Below are 19,893 nucleotides of genomic sequence, written 5' to 3'. Positions count from 1 at the left end.
AGGATGTCGTTCACAATCAGTAAGTTACAAGATTGCCTAATGTAATGCAAAAATATCACAGTTTTTTGCCCCAAAGTAATCCTAGCGAAAACAGTCACCTGTCGTGGCAATGCCCACTAAAGCGGACTGCTTTTATTACCATGGAATGTTGTGGAATCCCAATACTACAGTCAAGGGAATTCCCTTGCTGCTCACATGTATTGTCATGCACAGGGCATTTAGTGAAATTCACGCATGTGCAAATGGTATGAATCCGCATAGCGGATTCTTACAAAAGTTTGCAAATTGGTTTTTCGATTCATACCTCAATGAACCAAAAAAAACCACAGTCAATCCTTAAGTAAACTGCATAAAATCTTTTCTCCAGCTTATTGACAAGAATTCTTTTTGCAAGATACTTTCTGCCATTTTTTTTAAGTTAGTTTCTTAGTAATGGTTTGTCAGCCTTTGTACTTTATTTTTTAAATGCCTTGACAATTATGAAGATGTTACTGAGGTTTTGAATGCTGGTTACCAAGGATTCAAGTTGGAAAACACAGTCTTGTATGAAGAACAAACCAGTTCCTCTGTGCTGGAAATGAGAACTTCTTATGTGAATAACATAGGTAAAGTAAGTGTGCTGAGTTACGGTGTGAGTGTCTATTGTTTTACACTGCAGTTAGCAATATTCTCGCTATATCATGGTGGCCTATATATATAATCAAGTCTGGCCAGTTGGTTTGGTGGTTGACTGCATGATCCATGCCATTGGGGCACAATGAAAGAACATCTGGGACACGTAACCCGCCCATCTTTAACTCAAGTTGGCACTTATGACAAAAATGGGTTTCTTTGGATGTATTCTGCACCAGTACCCACACAGAGGTATTACTGCACTATACTGTGTTTGTCCAGTTTGCAAGTGCATCTGCTAAGGATTATAAAAAATAAAGCACTACTGAATATGACATGGGATGACAGTCTGTGTCTCTACCTTCTCACTTTTACAGGTTTGTGCTGCATGCGTGGAGATACTGACTACAGTGTGTACCGTGTTGCTGAGGCAGGAACTATTTCGGAGCCTATTCTTTTGGAAAACAGGCATATGTTTGGGGAAACACCAACATCTGTCTGTCTCAGGTAGTGTGCAGTAGTAGACTGTGTAGATGTAGACCTGGGGCACATGTCAGGCAAGCACCATCATTTGCCTGTCTCGGGTAGTGTGCAGTAGTAGACTGTGTAGACATGTAGACCTGGGGCACATGTCAGGCAAGCACCATGATTTGTCTATCTCGGGTAGTGTGCAGTAGTAGACTGTGTAGACATGTAGACCTGGGGCACATGTCAGGCAAACACAAACATCTGTCTGTCTCGAGTAGTGTGCAGTAGTAGACTGTGTAGATGTAGACATTGGGCACATGTCAGGCAAAAACAAACATCTGTCTGTCTCAAGTAGTGTGCAGTAGTAGACTGTGTAGACATGTAGAACTGGGGCACATGTCAGGCAAGCACCATCATTTGTCTGTCTCGAGTAGTGTGCAGTAGTAGACTGTGTAGACATGTAGAACTGGGGCACATGTCAGGCAAGCACCATCATTTGTCTGTCTCAAGTAATGTGCAGTAGTAGACTGTGTAGATGTAGACCTGGGGCACATGTCAGGCAAGCACCATCATTTGTCTATCTCGGGTAGTGTGCAGTAGTAGACTGTGTAGACATGTAGAACTGGGGCACATGTCAGGCAAGCACCATCATTTGTCTATCTCGGGTAGTGTGCAGTAGTAGACTGTGTAGACATGTAGAACTGGGGCACATGTCAGGCAAACACAAACATCTGTCTGTCTCGAGTAGTGTGCAGTAGTAGACTGTGTAGACATGTAGAACTGGGGCACATGTCAGGCAAGCACCATCATTTGTCTATCTCGAGTAGTGTGCAGTTGTAGACTGTGTAGATGTAGACCTGGGGCACATGTCAGGCAAGCACCATGATTTGTCTATCTCGGGTAGTGTGCAGTAGTAGACTGTGTAGACATGTAGAACTGGGGCACATGTCAGGCAAACACAAACATCTGTCTGTCTCGAGTAGTGTGCAGTAGTAGACTGTGTAGACATGTAGAACTGGGGCACATGTCAGGCAAGCACCATGATTTGTCTATCTCGAGTAGTGTGCAGTAGTAGACTGTGTAGACATGTAGAACTGGTGCACATGTCAGGCAAGCACCATCATTTGTCTATCTCGGGTAGTGTGCAGTAGTAGACTGTGTAGACATATAGAACTGGGGCACATGTCAGGCAAGCACCATCATTTGTCTATCTCGGGTAGTGTGCAGTAGTAGACTGTGTAGACATGTAGAACTGGGGCACATGTCAGGCAAGCACCATCATTTGTCTATCTTGGGTAGTGTGCAGTAGTAGACTGTGTAGACATGTAGAACTGGGGCACATGTCAGGCAAGCACCATCATTTGTCTATCTCGGGTAGTGTGCAGTAGTAGACTGTGTAGACATGTAGAACTGGGGCACATGTCAGGCAAACACCAACATCTGTCTGTCTCGGGTAGTGTGCAGTAGTAGACATGTAGAACTGGGGCACATGTCAGGCAAGCACCATCATTTGTCTTTCTCGAGTAGTGTGCAGTAGTAGACTGTGTAGACATGTAGAACTGGGGCACATGTCAGGCAAACACCAACATCTTTCTGTCTCGAGTAGTGTGCAGTAGTAGACTGTGTAGACATGTAGAACTGAGGCACATGTCAAGTAAGCACTATCATTTGTCTGTCTCGGGTAGTGTGCAGTAGTAGACTGTGTAGACATGTAAAACTGGGGCACATGTCAGGCAAACACCAACATCTTTCTGTCTCAAGTAGTGTGCAGTAGTAGACTGTGTAGACATGTAGAACTGAGGCACATGTCAAGTAAGCACCATCATTTGTCTATCTCGAGTAATGTGCAGTAGTAGACTGTGTAGATGTAGAACTGGGGCACATGTCAGGCAAGCACCATCATTTGTCTATCTCGAGTAGTGTGCAGTAGTAGACTGTGTAGACATGTAGAACTGGGGCACATGTCAGGCAAGCACCATCATTAGTCTATCTCAAGTAGTGTGCAGTAGTAGACTGTGTAGATGTAGAACTGGGGAACATGTCAGGCAAGCACCAACATTTGTCTGTCTCGAGTAGTGTGCAGTAGTAGACTGTGTAGACATGTAGAACTGGGGCACATGTCAGACAAACACAAACATCTGTCTGTCTCGGGTAGTGTGCAGTAGTAGACTGTGTAGACATGTAGAACTGGGGCACATGTCAGACAAACACAAACATCTGTCTGTCTCGGGTAGTGTGCAGTAGTAGACTGTGTAGATGTAGAACTGGGGAACATGTCAGGCAAGCACCAACATTTGTCTGTCTCGAGTAGTGTGCAGTAGTAGACTGTGTAGACATGTAGACCTGGGGCACATGTCAGACAAACACAAACATCTGTCTGTCTCGGGTAGTGTGCAGTAGTAGACTGTGTAGACATGTAGAACTGGGGAACACGTCAGACAAACACAAACATCTGTCTGTCTCGGGTAGTGTGCAGTAGTAGACTGTGTAGACATGTAGAACTGGGGCACATGTCAGGCAAGCACCATGATTTGTCTGTCTCGAGTAGTGTGCAGTAGTAGACTGTGTAGATGTAGAACTGGGGAACATGTCAGGCAAGCACCATCATTTGTCTATCTTGAGTAGTGTGCAGTAGTAGACTGTGTAGATGTAGACCTGCGGCACATGTCAGGCAAACACAAACATCTGTCTGTCTCGAGTAGTGTGCAGTAGTAGACTGTGTAGACATGTAGAACTGGGGCACATGTCAGGCAAGCACCATAATTTGTCTATCTCGAGTAGTGTGCAGTAGTAGACTGTGTAGACATGTAGAACTGGGGCACATGTCAGGCAAGCACCATCATTTGTCTATCTCGGGTAGTGTGCAGTAGTAGACTGTGTAGACATGTAGAACTGGGGCACATGTCAGGCAAGCACCATCATTTGTCTATCTCGGGTAGTGTGCAGTAGTAGACTGTGTAGACATGTAGACCTGGGGCACATGTCAGGCAAGCACCATGATTTGTCTATCTCGGGTAGTGTGCAGTAGTAGACTGTGTAGACATGTAGACCTGGGGCACATGTCAGGCAAACACAAACATCTGTCCGTCTCGAGTAGTGTGCAGTAGTAGACTGTGTAGATGTAGACATTGGGCACATGTCAGGCAAACACAAACATCTGTCTGTCTCAAGTAGTGTGCAGTAGTAGACTGTGTAGACATGTAGAACTGGGGCACATGTCAGGCAAGCACCATCATTTGTCTGTCTCGAGTAGTGTGCAGTAGTAGACTGTGTAGACATGTAGAACTGAGGCACATGTCAAGTAAGCACCATCATTTGTCTATCTCGAGTAATGTGCAGTAGTAGACTGTGTAGATGTAGAACTGGGGCACATGTCAGGCAAGCACCATCATTTGTCTATCTCGAGTAGTGTGCAGTAGTAGACTGTGTAGACATGTAGAACTGGGGCACATGTCAGGCAAGCACCATCATTAGTCTATCTCAAGTAGTGTGCAGTAGTAGACTGTGTAGATGTAGAACTGGGGAACATGTCAGGCAAGCACCAACATTTGTCTGTCTCGAGTAGTGTGCAGTAGTAGACTGTGTAGACATGTAGAACTGGGGCACATGTCAGACAAACACAAACATCTGTCTGTCTCGGGTAGTGTGCAGTAGTAGACTGTGTAGACATGTAGAACTGGGGCACATGTCAGACAAACACAAACATCTGTCTGTCTCGGGTAGTGTGCAGTAGTAGACTGTGTAGACATGTAGAACTGGGGAACATGTCAGACAAACACAAACATCTGTCTGTCTCGGGTAGTGTGCAGTAGTAGACTGTGTAGACATGTAGACCTGGGGCACATGTCAGACAAACACAAACATCTGTCTGTCTCGGGTAGTGTGCAGTAGTAGACTGTGTAGATGTAGAACTGGGGAACATGTCAGGCAAGCACCAACATTTGTCTGTCTCGAGTAGTGTGCAGTAGTAGACTGTGTAGACATGTAGACCTGGGGCACATGTCAGACAAACACAAACATCTGTCTGTCTCGGGTAGTGTGCAGTAGTAGACTGTGTAGACATGTAGAACTGGGGAACACGTCAGACAAACACAAACATCTGTCTGTCTCGGGTAGTGTGCAGTAGTAGACTGTGTAGACATGTAGAACTGGGGCACATGTCAGGCAAGCACCATGATTTGTCTGTCTCGAGTAGTGTGCAGTAGTAGACTGTGTAGATGTAGAACTGGGGAACATGTCAGGCAAGCACCATCATTTGTCTATCTTGAGTAGTGTGCAGTAGTAGACTGTGTAGATGTAGACCTGCGGCACATGTCAGGCAAACACAAACATCTGTCTGTCTCGAGTAGTGTGCAGTAGTAGACTGTGTAGACATGTAGAACTGGGGCACATGTCAGGCAAGCACCATAATTTGTCTATCTCGAGTAGTGTGCAGTAGTAGACTGTGTAGACATGTAGAACTGGGGCACATGTCAGGCAAGCACCATCATTTGTCTATCTCGGGTAGTGTGCAGTAGTAGACTGTGTAGACATGTAGAACTGAGGCACATGTCAGGCAAGCACCATCATTTGTCTATCTCGGGTAGTGTGCAGTAGTAGACTGTGTAGACATGTAGACCTGGGGCACATGTCAGGCAAGCACCATGATTTGTCTATCTCGGGTAGTGTGCAGTAGTAGACTGTGTAGACATGTAGACCTGGGGCACATGTCAGGCAAACACAAACATCTGTCTGTCTCGAGTAGTGTGCAGTAGTAGACTGTGTAGATGTAGACATTGGGCACATGTCAGGCAAACACAAACATCTGTCTGTCTCAAGTAGTGTGCAGTAGTAGACTGTGTAGACATGTAGAACTGGGGCACATGTCAGGCAAGCACCATCATTTGTCTGTCTCGAGTAGTGTGCAGTAGTAGACTGTGTAGACATGTAGAACTGGGGCACATGTCAGGCAAGCACCATCATTTGTCTGTCTCAAGTAATGTGCAGTAGTAGACTGTGTAGATGTAGACCTGGGGCACATGTCAGGCAAGCACCATCATTTGTCTATCTCGGGTAGTGTGCAGTAGTAGACTGTGTAGACATTTAGAACTGGGGCACATGTCAGGCAAGCACCATCATTTGTCTATCTCGGGTAGTGTGCAGTAGTAGACTGTGTAGACATGTAGAACTGGGGCACATGTCAGGCAAACACAAACATCTGTCTGTCTCGAGTAGTGTGCAGTAGTAGACTGTGTAGACATGTAGAACTGGGGCACATGTCAGGCAAGCACCATCATTTGTCTATCTCGTGTAGTGTGCAGTTGTAGACTGTGTAGATGTAGACCTGGGGCACATGTCAGGCAAGCACCATGATTTGTCTATCTCGGGTAGTGTGCAGTAGTAGACTGTGTAGACATGTAGAACTGGGGCACATGTCAGGCAAACACAAACATCTGTCTGTCTCGAGTAGTGTGCAGTAGTAGACTGTGTAGACATGTAGAACTGGGGCACATGTCAGGCAAGCACCATGATTTGTCTATCTCGAGTAGTGTGCAGTAGTAGACTGTGTAGACATGTAGAACTGGTGCACATGTCAGGCAAGCACCATCATTTGTCTATCTCGGGTAGTGTGCAGTAGTAGACTGTGTAGACATATAGAACTGGGGCACATGTCAGGCAAGCACCATCATTTGTCTATCTCGGGTAGTGTGCAGTAGTAGACTGTGTAGACATGTAGAACTGGGGCACATGTCAGGCAAGCACCATCATTTGTCTATCTCGGGTAGTGTGCAGTAGTAGACTGTGTAGACATGTAGAACTGGGGCACATGTCAGGCAAGCACCATCATTTGTCTATCTCGGGTAGTGTGCAGTAGTAGACTGTGTAGACATGTAGAACTGGGGCACATGTCAGGCAAACACCAACATCTGTCTGTCTCGGGTAGTGTGCAGTAGTAGACATGTAGAACTGGGGCACATGTCAGGCAAGCACCATCATTTGTCTTTCTCGAGTAGTGTGCAGTAGTAGACTGTGTAGACATGTAGAACTGGGGCACATGTCAGGCAAACACCAACATCTTTCTGTCTCGAGTAGTGTGCAGTAGTAGACTGTGTAGACATGTAGAACTGAGGCACATGTCAAGTAAGCACTATCATTTGTCTGTCTCGGGTAGTGTGCAGTAGTAGACTGTGTAGACATGTAAAACTGGGGCACATGTCAGGCAAACACCAACATCTTTCTGTCTCAAGTAGTGTGCAGTAGTAGACTGTGTAGACATGTAGAACTGAGGCACATGTCAAGTAAGCACCATCATTTGTCTATCTCGAGTAATGTGCAGTAGTAGACTGTGTAGATGTAGAACTGGGGCACATGTCAGGCAAGCACCATGATTTGTCTATCTCGAGTAGTGTGCAGTAGTAGACTGTGTAGACATGTAGAACTGGGGCACATGTCAGGCAAGCACCATCATTAGTCTATCTCAAGTAGTGTGCAGTAGTAGACTGTGTAGATGTAGAACTGGGGAACATGTCAGGCAAGCACCAACATTTGTCTGTCTCGAGTAGTGTGCAGTAGTAGACTGTGTAGACATGTAGAACTGGGGCACATGTCAGACAAACACAAACATCTGTCTGTCTCGGGTAGTGTGCAGTAGTAGACTGTGTAGACATGTAGAACTGGGGCACATGTCAGACAAACACAAACATCTGTCTGTCTCGGGTAGTGTGCAGTAGTAGACTGTGTAGACATGTAGAACTGGGGAACATGTCAGACAAACACAAACATCTGTCTGTCTCGGGTAGTGTGCAGTAGTAGACTGTGTAGACATGTAGACCTGGGGCACATGTCAGACAAACACAAACATCTGTCTGTCTCGGGTAGTGTACAGTAGTAGACTGTGTAGACATGTAGAACTGGGGCACATGTCAGACAAACACAAACATTTGTCTGTCTCGAGTAGTGTGCAGTAGTAGACTGTGTAGATGTAGAACTGGGGAACATGTCAGACAAACACAAACATCTGTCTGTCTCGGGTAGTGTGCAGTAGTAGACTGTGTAGACATGTAGAACTGGGGCACATGTCAGACAAACACAAACATCTATCTGTCTCGGGTAGTGTGCAGTAGTAGACTGTGTAGATGTAGAACTGGGGAACATGTCAGGCAAGCACCAACATTTGTCTGTCTCGAGTAGTGTGCAGTAGTAGACTGTGTAGACATGTAGAACTGGGGCACATGTCAGACAAACACAAACATCTGTCTGTCTCGGGTAGTGTGCAGTAGTAGACTGTGTAGACATGTAGAACTGGGGCACATGTCAGACAAACACAAACATTTGTCTGTCTCGAGTAGTGTGCAGTAGTAGACTGTGTAGATGTAGAACTGGGGAACATGTCAGACAAACACAAACATCTGTCTGTCTCGGGTAGTGTGCAGTAGTAGACTGTGTAGACATGTAGAACTGGGGCACATGTCAGACAAACACAAACATCTATCTGTCTCGGGTAGTGTGCAGTAGTAGACTGTGTAGATGTAGAACTGGGGAACATGTCAGGCAAGCACCAACATTTGTCTGTCTCGAGTAGTGTGCAGTAGTAGACTGTGTAGACATGTAGAACTGGGGCACATGTCAGACAAACACAAACATCTGTCTGTCTCGGGTAGTGTGCAGTAGTAGACTGTGTAGACATGTAGAACTGGGGAACATGTCAGACAAACACAAACATCTGTCTGTCTCGGGTAGTGTGCAGTAGTAGACTGTGTAGACATGTAGAACTGGGGCACATGTCAGGCAAGCACCATGATTTGTCTGTCTCGAGTAGTGTGCAGTAGTAGACTGTGTAGATGTAGAACTGGGGCACATGTCAGGCAAGCACCATCATTTGTCTATCTTGAGTAGTGTGCAGTAGTAGACTGTGTAGATGTAGACCTGCGGCACATGTCAGGCAAACACAAACATCTGTCTGTCTCGAGTAGTGTGCAGTAGTAGACTGTGTAGACATGTAGAACTGGGGCACATGTCAGGCAAGCACCATAATTTGTCTATCTCGAGTAGTGTGCAGTAGTAGACTGTGTAGACATGTAGAACTGGGGCACATGTCAGGCAAACACCAACATCTGTCTGACTCGGGTAGTGTGCAGTAGTAGACATGTAGAATTGGGGCACATGTCAGGCAAGCACCATCATTTGTCTGTCTCGAGTAGTGTGCAGTAGTAGACTGTGTAGACATGTAGACCTGCGGCACATGTCAGGCAAGCACCATGATTTGTCTGTCTCGGGTAGTGTGCAGTAGTAGACTGTGTAGATGTAGAACTGGGGCTCATGTCAGGCAAGCACCATCATTTGTCTGTCTCGGGTAGTGTGCAGTAGTAGACATGTAGAATTGGGGCACATGTCAGGCAAGCACCATCATTTGTCTATCTCGGGTAGTGTGCAGTAGTAGACTGTGTAGACATGTAAAACTGGGGCACATGTCAGGCAAACACCAACATCTTTCTGTCTCAAGTAGTGTGCAGTAGTAGACTGTGTAGACATGTAGAACTGGGGCACATGTCAAGTAAGCACCATCATTTGTCTGTCTCGGGTAGTGTGCAGTAGTAGACTGTGTAGACATGTAGACCTGGGGCACATGTCAGGCAAGCACCATCATTTGTCTATCTCGAGTAATGTTCAGTAGTAGACTGTGTAGATGTAGAACTGGGGCACATGTCAGGCAAGCACCATCATTTGTCTATCTCGAGTTGTGTGCAGTAGTAGACTGTGTAGACATGTAGAACTGGGGCACATGTCAGGCAAGCACAATCATTTGTCTATCTCGATTAGTGTGCAGTAGTAGACTGTGTAGACATGTAGAACTGGGGGACATGTCAGGCAAGCACCATGATTTTTCTATCTCGGGTAGTGTGCAGTAGTAGACTGTGTAGACATGTAGAACTGGGGCACATGTCAGGCAAGCACCATGATTTGTCTGTCTAGGGTAGTGTGCAGTTGTAGACTGTGTAGACATGTAGAACTGGGGCACATGTCAGGCAAGCACCATCATTTGTTTGTCTCGAGTAGTGTGCAGTAGTAGACTGTGTAGATGTAGACCTGGGGCACATGTCAGACAAACACAAACATCTGTCTGTCTCGAGTAGTGTGCAGTAGTAGACTGTGTAGACATGTAGACCTGGGGCACATGTCAGGCAAGCACCATCATTTGTCTGTCTCGAGTAGTGTGCAGTAGTAGACTGTGTAGACATGTAGAACTGGGGCACATGTCAGGCAAGCACCATGATTTGTCTGTCTCGAGTAGTGTGCAGTAGTAGACTGTGTAGACATGTAGAACTGGGGCACATGTCAGGCAAGCACCATCATTTGTCTGTCTCGAGTAGTGTGCAGTAGTAGACTGTGTAGACATGTAGACCTGGGGCACATGTCAGGCAAGCACCATGATTTGTCTGTCTCGGATAGTGTGCAGTAGTAGACTGTGTAGATGTAGAACTGGGGCTCATGTCAGGCAAGCACCATCATTTGTCTGTCTCGAGTAGTGTGCAGTAGTAGACTGTGTAGACATGTAGAACTGGGGCACATGTCAGGCAAACACCAACATTTGCCTGTCTCGGGTTGTGTGCAGTAGTAGACTGTGTAGACATGTAGACCTGGGGCACATGTCAGGCAAGCACCATCATTTGTCTGTCTCGGGTAGTGTGCAGTAGTAGACTGTGTAGACATGTAGACCTGGGGCACATGTCAGGCAAGCACCAACATTTGCCTGTCTCGAGTAGTGTGCAGTAGTAGACTGTGTAGACATGTAGACCTTGGGCACATGTCAGGCAAGCACCATCATTTGTCTATCTCGGGTAGTGTGCAGTAGTAGACTGTGTAGACATGTAGACCTGGGGCACATGTCAGGCAAACACCAACATCTGTCTGTCTCGGGTAGTGTGCAGTAGTAGACATGTAGAACTGGGGCACATGTCAGGCAAGCACCATCATTTGTCTATCTCGAGTAGTGTGCAGTAGTAGACTGTGTAGACATGTAAAACTGGGGCACATGTCAGGCAAACACCAACATCTTTCTGTCTCGAGTAGTGTGCAGTAGTAGACTGTGTAGACATGTAGAACTGGGGCACATGTCAAGTAAGCACCATAATTTGTCTGTCTCGAGTAGTGTGCAGTAGTAGACTGCGTAGACATGTAGACCTGGGGCACATGTCAGGCAAGCACCATCATTTGTCTATCTCGAGTAAAGTGCAGTAGTAGACTGTGTAGATGTAGAACTGGGGCACATGTCAGGCAAGCACCATCATTTGTCTATCTCGAGTAGTGTGCAGTAGTAGACTGTGTAGACATGTAGAACTGGGGCACATGTCAGGCAAGCACCATCATTTGTCTATCTCGAGTAATGTGCAGTAGTAGACTGTGTAGATGTACAACTGGGGCACATGTCAGGCAAGCACCATCATTTGTCTATCTCGAGTAGTGTGCAGTAGTAGACTGTGTAGACATGTAAAACTGGGGCACATGTCAGGCAAACACCAACATCTTTCTGTCTCGAGTAGTGTGCAGTAGTAGACTGTGTAGACATGTAGAACTGGGGCACATGTCAAGTAAGCACCATAATTTGTCTGTCTCGAGTAGTGTGCAGTAGTAGACTGCGTAGACATGTAGACCTGGGGCACATGTCAGGCAAGCACCATCATTTGTCTATCTCGAGTAAAGTGCAGTAGTAGACTGTGTAGACATGTAGAACTGGGGCACATGTCAGGCAAGCACCATGATTTGTCTGTCTCGAGTAGTGTGCAGTTGTAGACTGTGTAGATGTAGACCTGGGGCACATGTCAGGCAAACACAAACATCTGTCTGTCTCGAGTAGTGTGCAGTAGTAGACTGTGTAGACATGTAGAACTGGGGCACATGTCAGGCAAGCACCATGATTTGTCTATCTCGAGTAGTGTGCAGTAGTAGACTGTGTAGACATGTAGAACTGGGGCACATGTCAGGCAAGCACCATCATTTGTCTATCTCGAGTAGTGTGCAGTAGTAGACTGTGTAGACATGTACAACTGGGGCACTTGTCAGGCAAGCACCATGATTTGTCTATCTCGGGTAGTGTGCAGTAGTAGACTGTGTAGACATGTAGACCTGGGGCACATGTCAGGCAAGCGCCATCATTTGTCTATCTCGGGTAGTGTGCAGTAGTAGACTGTGTAGACATGTAGAACTGGGGCACATGTCAGGCAAGCACCATCATTTGTCTATCTCGAGTAGTGTGCAGTAGTAGACTTTGTAGACATGTAGAACTGGGGCACATGTCAGGCAAACACCAACATCTGTCTGTCTCGGGTAGTATGCAGTAGTCCATACACTGCGCACATTTCTTTCCAAACAATACTTTGAAGTGCCATCGGATCAAAATGATATGTAAGATTATTTTTACCAGTAATGTTCCAGTTCTTAGTCTCCACAGTGAATCTGACACTACAGATTGTATCAATTCAACAACCGGAAAGTGACCCCATAGTCATCACAGCTGTGCAGTGACGGACATTGTGAAGCAAGTGATTGCAGTGATTTCTTGAAATTGATGATAACAGTGAATAAGAACTATTAGTAAGAGGGATCCCAAATAGCTTCTGATAATACATTAAAAAGACTGGTTTTGATTATTATTATGTGGATGTAAAACAGAACATGTGTGTTTCAGCCCCTACATCTGTGGTGAGATTCTTGTTTCAACTGACACTGGCAGTGTTCACCTCTCTGTTCCTGGGTACAGGTAAAATGCCTATGTTCAAAATACTTCACTTTCACTTAGAGTATGGCTACTGGCTCTCGAACATTGTGTTTATGATCTCAGCAAAGATGAAAAAACAAGAAATGAAAATGTTATTTCTGCCCATGACTCTTTCTGACATTAGACAGAAGTATGACAGTAATTGTGTGGCATACAAAGTAACACATTACATTTTCCTTTTATTCTTTTCGCTTGAAAGCTTTAAATTCTCATACAAAATCACTTTATGCCATAACTGCTTAGTTTATTCTGGAATCAGCTGTGTATTGCTCAACAAATCCCAGGTGGCACACATGCACAGTTTATAGGACTTTATTTAGTTATATTGAGATTTTTGTGAAGCTGTAGTAATTCAGTTGTTTGTTGGTAAACGGCAACACAAGGACTACAGCTGACTGCTGATGCTGGGTACCAACAGGCCAATGTGTGGGGTTTTAGTTTGCAGACCCTAGTATCCAAGCAACTCCTCCGATTCCAATCCACAGACCAATGGCGCCAGTGCCACTGGGGGGCACATCCACGCCAAGTCATATTAGCAGACCGAACTAGTGTGCAGCTCTTTGACAGCAGGGTAAGGAACCAAAAGGTTTTGTAACTTACTGGGACATTGTGAAATGAAGCCACACAGGTAGTACATCTATCACACTTGATGAATGAACGTAGACATGATGGAGTGATTCTATGCATGTATATCCAACTTCTTAATGGTACTCAAGAATTAAGTAAGGCAATATTACCAACTTCTCAAAGCCACCCAAAGATAAAATGAGTCAGTGCTACAAGTTCATAGGCAGCTAGTTCCTCCATGAAGAATGTGTGTGTTACAGACCCAGTACAGTGAGGGGCTTGACCTGCTAGCTCAGCCCACCAAGCTGCTACATCAACAGGAAAGAATCATGGTAACCCAGCCCCACCCACACTGTCCATACTACCACTTCATAGCAACAGACTTCTCTCTTCTGATGATGGACCAGCGTCTCCCCAACTACCCTGTAAGTATGTTTCCAGTGTCTCCACATGTATGTGCGGGAGATATCAGCTGGCGTCAACTGATATATATATACCCACCATTGTAGGTAGTCATCTCCTTCACGTGTTAACACTTTGGCCATGACATTCATACTGAATTTGAACCACAGGCCTATGTCCACATACTGCCCGCTAAAACTGCAAATAATATGACCAGGTACAAGGTACACATACCAGTTTGTACAAGAGAAATACCATCTGTCGTTCATCTGTTACTGATCACTGAAAGATATTCATGTTCTTTGGAAGGAACCACCCTGCCTTTGAACAAGTTCAGTGTGCGAACACTTTTTGAATGAATGTACACTCATAAAACAGGGTTCAACGTTCACTTTTTGACTTACTTGTTGATAGTGAAGTAAATATTTTTAATCAGTAGCCAAAATGAAATGCAAGTGGCCATGCAACTTACTTATTACAATCGTGATAATTAAAAGATAATGTTTATTTGAAGTCGTTTGTTATTTATTATAATTGATAACAGTAAAAGACGTCAAATTTGAACACAATGTTGCAATTGTAACAATGTTAAATGTTTGAGCATTTATATAGTAGCTGGCTCTCAAATGGATGTTTGTTTTGAGTACTGTCAAACATGATATGATGACATGATCATGGATAGTCACTTTAAAAAGATACTTTACTTCAATCTCAACTTTGTACACAGTGCTGAATGCCTGATGAGTAGATATGAATAATCAATTTCAACCTGAGGTTAACCTGAAACAAAGTCTTGAAATATTGAAAAAATAAAAAAGTCAGTGAAATTGGCTTTATTTAACTTTGCACTGATTCATGTCAATTGAAAGTTCCCAGAGACTCTTGGGTGATAGATGAAGGCTCAAGCCAACATTTATCAAGGAAAATATCTGCTTGTAAAACATCTTTGCTACTACATGTTATACACCATTTAAAAGGTCTTATCCTACTGTTCAAACATATGAAAGGTATGTTTATTACATTATTTAAATAATGCATTTACAATTTAATCAAGTTCGTTGTAAATGAAAACAAATGTAAGCTTACACATTCATAACGTCCAGATTATGGACCAAGGAAGAGAAAATTTGACGATTTGCGACAAATATAAGATTTCATAAAATACACTTACCTATTTCTTTTGTATTTTCATTGTTTAGATAAAAAAAATTAAAAAGAAATTAAAAAAGTATCTGTCTTCACCCGTTTCCTGACAACAGCGGCTGTCCGCTAGGTAACATGAAATAATACCTCGATTTAAGCTCCTCAAGAATAACACGAACCTCGAAGACCTCGAAGTGACACACCATTAGAAGGCTTATTGTTACATCTACATGACAGTAACCTCACCCGGAGTATTTTCGTTGCTGTAACATACAAATATATGGGATAAAAATTGGTTTCTAATGACGCTTTCTTAACGAAATCTAATACAAGGTTCGTAATTCGTCAAATTTGAGCATGTGACCTAAGGCAGCCATTCAAAAAACAGCAATGGTACTGCCCTTGTGTATGAGAAAGATTTTTGTTAAATCGTGTTATTCTGAATGTTTTAAGCATGAAATCGCGATCTATATTAAAAATATGGAACTTCATAGATGTCTCATGCTAGGTTACGAGCTGTGACAAAAAAAATTTTCAGGCATATATTTTGGCATAAACATTGTGTCCGAGCCAAGAATTCGAGGCTAAGAAAGGTGAGATGTTGTTTGACTTACATTACACGCGATCGCTTGAAAAGATGAAAATAATAACTTAGATGTAAGTTTGACAACTTTTAGATATATTTTTGTTGGTTTTATGAATAACTTGTATAGTATATTTAAATATTTGCTTGAAACATATTTATTTTGCTCTTTGACATGTCCGATGTGAAGTGTGTGTCCAAAATTTTTATTTTCAATAACATTGCAGGAAATAGTGAATATTTTTTAAATTTTGCGATAGAAAAGGATAAATTGAAATGGAATATGTATTTCCTACATTGTGAAATGCTAGAGATTTAATAAATGAATGATATGACTGGTAGGTTCATAAAATTATATACTGTTTTAACATGATTACGGCTAAGTCAGTCTACTGGCCTGCAGTGTCTGGGGGACTCGAGGCTTCTTGGCCAGTGGGTGTACCGGCCTACGGTGTTGAAAGAGTTAAATTCATGATTTTTCCGTACTCGCCACGAGACAAGTGTTTTAAAATAATTTTTTGCATTTCTCAAACTTCACTCGCAAATGCGACTAAAATCACTCGCAACTTCAAGCCCTGTTAAAATACATTCTTACTATCCTGCTATGACAGTGTGTAGTTTAACTCCCCACGATCTGTTGTAGGGGGCAGTCCAGACAGCTTCTCAATAGGTAGTGCAGTGTGGGGCAGTTTGCACTGTTCCACACCAGGTGGCTTCACCCCAAACAATGTTTGATGCCTTACCGTTGTCACTTTGTGATCTTCAGTTGTCTGTCTGGCATCCCTAATTGCCAACAACTTCTTCAAGACCGTCTTCATCGGGGCAGTTACAACGACTACACCAGTTGACTCTACATCACCATGTGTTTCTGTTTCTATGGCATCATCAGCAGTTCCATGACTCTCACAGGAGAGGCATTGTTCCAGTTTCTTTTTGCAGTTGTTCTCCTGCTGGTCTGTTTAACGTATAGGGTCGGTTAGCTGTGATGTTTCAGCCTGCTGTGGTGCTTGTGTCTGCTACTGTGGTGTTTGTAGCTGCTGTGGCTAGTCTGCTGTGGCACTTGTGTCTGCTACTGTAGTGTTTGTAGCTGTTGTGGCTAGTCTGTCTGCTGTGGGGCTTGTGTCTGCTACTGTAGTGTTTGTAGCTGCTGTGGCTATTCTGCTGTGGCGCTTGTGTCTGCTACTGTAGTGTTTGTAGCTGTTGTGGCTAGTCTGTCTGCTGTGGTGCATGTGTCTGCTACTGTGGTGTTTTAAGCTGTTGTGGCTAGTCTGTCTGCTGTGGCGCTTGTGTCAGCTACTGTGGTGTTTGTAGCTGTTGTGGCTAGTCTGCTGTGGTGCTTGTGTCTGCTACTGTAGTGTTTGTAGCTGTTGTGGTTAGTCTGTCTGCTGTGGCGCTTGTGTCTGCTACTGTAGTGTTTGTAGCTGTTGTGGTTAGTCTGTCTGCTGTGGCACTTGTGTCTGCTACTGTAGTGTTTGTAGCTGTTGTGGTTAGTCTGTCTGCTGTGGCGCTTGTGTCTGCTACTGTAGTGTTTGTAGCTGTTGTGGCTAGTCTGCTGTGGTGCTTGTGTCTGCTACTGTAGTGTTTGTAGCTGTTGTGGCTAGTCTGTCTTCTGTGGCACTTGTGACTGCTACTGTAGTGTTTATAGCTGTTGTGGCTAGTCTGTCTGCTGTGGTGCTTGTGTCTGCTACTGTAGTGTTTGTAGCTGTTGTGGCTAGTCTGCTGTGGCGCTTGTGTCTGCTACTGTGGTGTTTGTAGCTGTTGTGGTTAGTCTGTCTGCTGTGGTGCTTGTGTCTGCTACTGTAGTGTTTATAGCTGTTGTGGCTAGTCTGTCTGCTGTGGTGCTTGTGTCTGCTACTGTAGTGTTTGTAGCTGTTGTGGCTAGTCTGTCTGCTGTGGTGCTTGTGTCTGCTACTGTGGTGTTTGTAGCTGTCATGGCTAGTCTGCTTTGGCGCTTGTGGCACTTGTGTCTGCTTGTGTAGTGTTTGTAGCTGTTGTGGCTAGTCTGTCTGCTGTGGTGATTGTGTCTGCTACTGTAGTGTTTATAGCTGTTGTGGCTAGTCTGTCTGCTGTGGTGCTTGTGTCTGCTACTGTGGTGTTTGTAGCTGTCATGTCTAGTCTGGTTTGGCGCTTGTGGCACTTGTGTCTGCTTGTGTAGTGTTTGTAGCTGTTGTGGCTAGTCTGTCTGCTTTGGTGCTTGTGTCTGCTACTGTAGTGTTTGTAGCTGTTGTGGCTAGTCTGTCTGCTGTAGTGCTTGTGTCTGCTACTGTAGTGTTTGTAGCTGTTGTAGCTAGTCTGCTGTGGCGCTTGTGTCTGCTACTGTAGTGTTTGTAGCTGTTGTGGCTAGTCTGTCTGCTGTGGTGCTTGTGTCTGCTACTGTAGTGTTTGTAGCTGTCGTGGCTAGTCTGCTGTGGCGCTTGTGTCTGCTACTGTAGTGTTTGTAGCTGTTGTGGCTAGTCTGTCTGCTGTGGTGCTTGTGTCTGCTACTGTGGTGTTTTAAGCTGTTGTGGCTAGTCTGCTGTGGCGCTTGTGTCTGCTACTGTAGTGTTTGTAGCTGTCGTGGCTAGTCGTCTGTGGTGCTTGAGTCTGCTACTGTAGTGTTTGTAGCTGTTGTGGCTAGTCTGTCTGCTGTGGTGCTTGTGTCTGCTACTGTAGTGTTTGTAGCTGTTGTGGTTAGTCTGTCTGCTGTGGTGCTTGTGTCTGCTACTGTGGTGTTTGTAGCTGTTGTGGCTAGTCTGTCTCCTGTGGCACTTATGTCTGCTACTGTAGTGTTTGTAGCTGCCATTGCTTATCATGGATGTGGAGCATTTCCCGTTGCTGCCTCCTGTCTTGTCATCAGTTTCTGTGCTTAGTCAGACACAACACAAGCTTCCTGGAGAACAAGATCAAACTATCCTTTGTGTGCTATGGTCTTGGAATTGCCTGCCATCTTGAACATCTCCATGTGAAGCTGCAGGTTGATCCAACCTTTGACGTATGAAGCCAAATCAGTGTGAGCTGTATGAAATAGGACTTGTACTGTTTTCAAGGGAAAAGTTGTATACTTGCAGCCAATCAAAAATCATTTGGAAATCAAGTGATCTATTCACATTGATTTGTAAACAAACATTGTGACTTTGACATGTGTCAATAACGGTTTGTCAGTATCCAATGCGTCAACATTTTTCAATATCTTTTAAATATCACATTAGATGTCTGTAAATATTATGATTATACCATGGCCGTAGGGTGGCCAAAGGCTAGATAGTTGACAGTGAATAAGACTTATGTTGAGATCTGAAGATTTTATAGTGTGATGCAAGCCGAAGACAGGATTTTGGGCAATGATGAAAGAGAGGTGATATGATGTGACGTCAGTAAGGTTTAGGAAAGTAAAAGAACTGTTTCTCAGGTAATGGCTTTGGGAAATTTCTGGCAGGTGGGCGGGCAGCGGTTTTTTTTCGTTTTTTTTGTTCGAACTAGACAGAGTCCAAATAGACAGTTGTGCAAATCAACCTTGGAAAGGGCCTCCCTACATAAAAGTATTCCTTGATGAGTAAAATCCTGTAATACAGAATTTGACTACTGTTGGTCTACCAGTGAGTGCATAATACACGTGTACAATGAGCTTTGATTTTATTTCACAATGCGAAAATGTTATCGTGAGCAACAGAAGAAGCATGTCAACAAATCCCGTACTGAAGTATGCAAGTTCATTATAAAAGTGTTCATTGTGTATATGGACTTTTGTCATCAATTATATTACTATTCTTGAAGATTTTATTCAATTTTGGTTGCATTAAATTCTGCACATTAAAATTACAATACAATAAAATCATGTATGATCTGATCATAAATCACATCAATTTACCATAGGCTCGCCTTGAAACGAACCTTAGTCGTTGGCGATACAAAGTCTTCGGTCTTGCTATCGATTCCAATGGAATTTCTTGTCAATTATGGTATTGGCCATGACATTAAGTATTTTTTACCTAAATCCCATAGATTGAGGAGGAAATCTGTAAACAGCTGGCTGCTATTTCCAGCTTATTTTATGAGACACATACACATGTAATCTTAACCTCTGCGTATGAAACATTGTCCCGCATACAGTACACAAATACCATTAAATTTGTACATCATCATGTCTAATGATGTTTTATCGTAAATTTCATGTTTTCAATGACCAAATTTGAAAACAACAAAACAGGCACACAAACTCCTATTGCTGCCAAGACCATAACATACGAGATGCGCAGTAAAACAGTGCACATGAAAAGGGAAGTAACTGCACGCTGTATTGGATCGTATTGTTTTTAAGTGTTGTAGCATTTCACTGCTAGGGTGGTATGTACGAGACGTGGAATGTTAAAGGGGCACTGATCTA

The 19,893-nt window shown here is 44.0% G+C and overlaps 1 protein-coding gene across 3 annotated transcripts in view; it reads left to right on the top strand.

Moving 5' to 3' along the window:
* LOC124121063 overlaps positions 1 to 19,893 on the top strand; it is a 172,986-nt gene that overhangs the window by 98,209 nt on the left and 54,884 nt on the right. For all 3 annotated transcript variants that reach the window (XM_048396524.1, XM_048396522.1, XM_048396523.1), the window contains exons 6-10: positions 486 to 605; positions 990 to 1,119; positions 12,746 to 12,817; positions 13,274 to 13,406; positions 13,663 to 13,827. In XM_048396524.1, the coding sequence (XP_048252481.1) occupies positions 486 to 605; positions 990 to 1,119; positions 12,746 to 12,817; positions 13,274 to 13,406; positions 13,663 to 13,827 (620 nt within the window). The remainder of the gene's footprint in view (positions 1 to 485; positions 606 to 989; positions 1,120 to 12,745; positions 12,818 to 13,273; positions 13,407 to 13,662; positions 13,828 to 19,893) is intronic.

This window comes from Haliotis rufescens, unplaced genomic scaffold (assembly GCF_023055435.1).
Source record: "Haliotis rufescens isolate VD_foot unplaced genomic scaffold, xgHalRufe1.0.p SCAF_1, whole genome shotgun sequence".
In the NCBI taxonomy this organism is placed as follows: domain Eukaryota; kingdom Metazoa; phylum Mollusca; class Gastropoda; order Lepetellida; family Haliotidae; genus Haliotis; species Haliotis rufescens.
The sequence above is the reverse complement of the archived record's forward strand: the minus strand, read 5'-3'. Positions and strand labels throughout refer to the sequence as shown.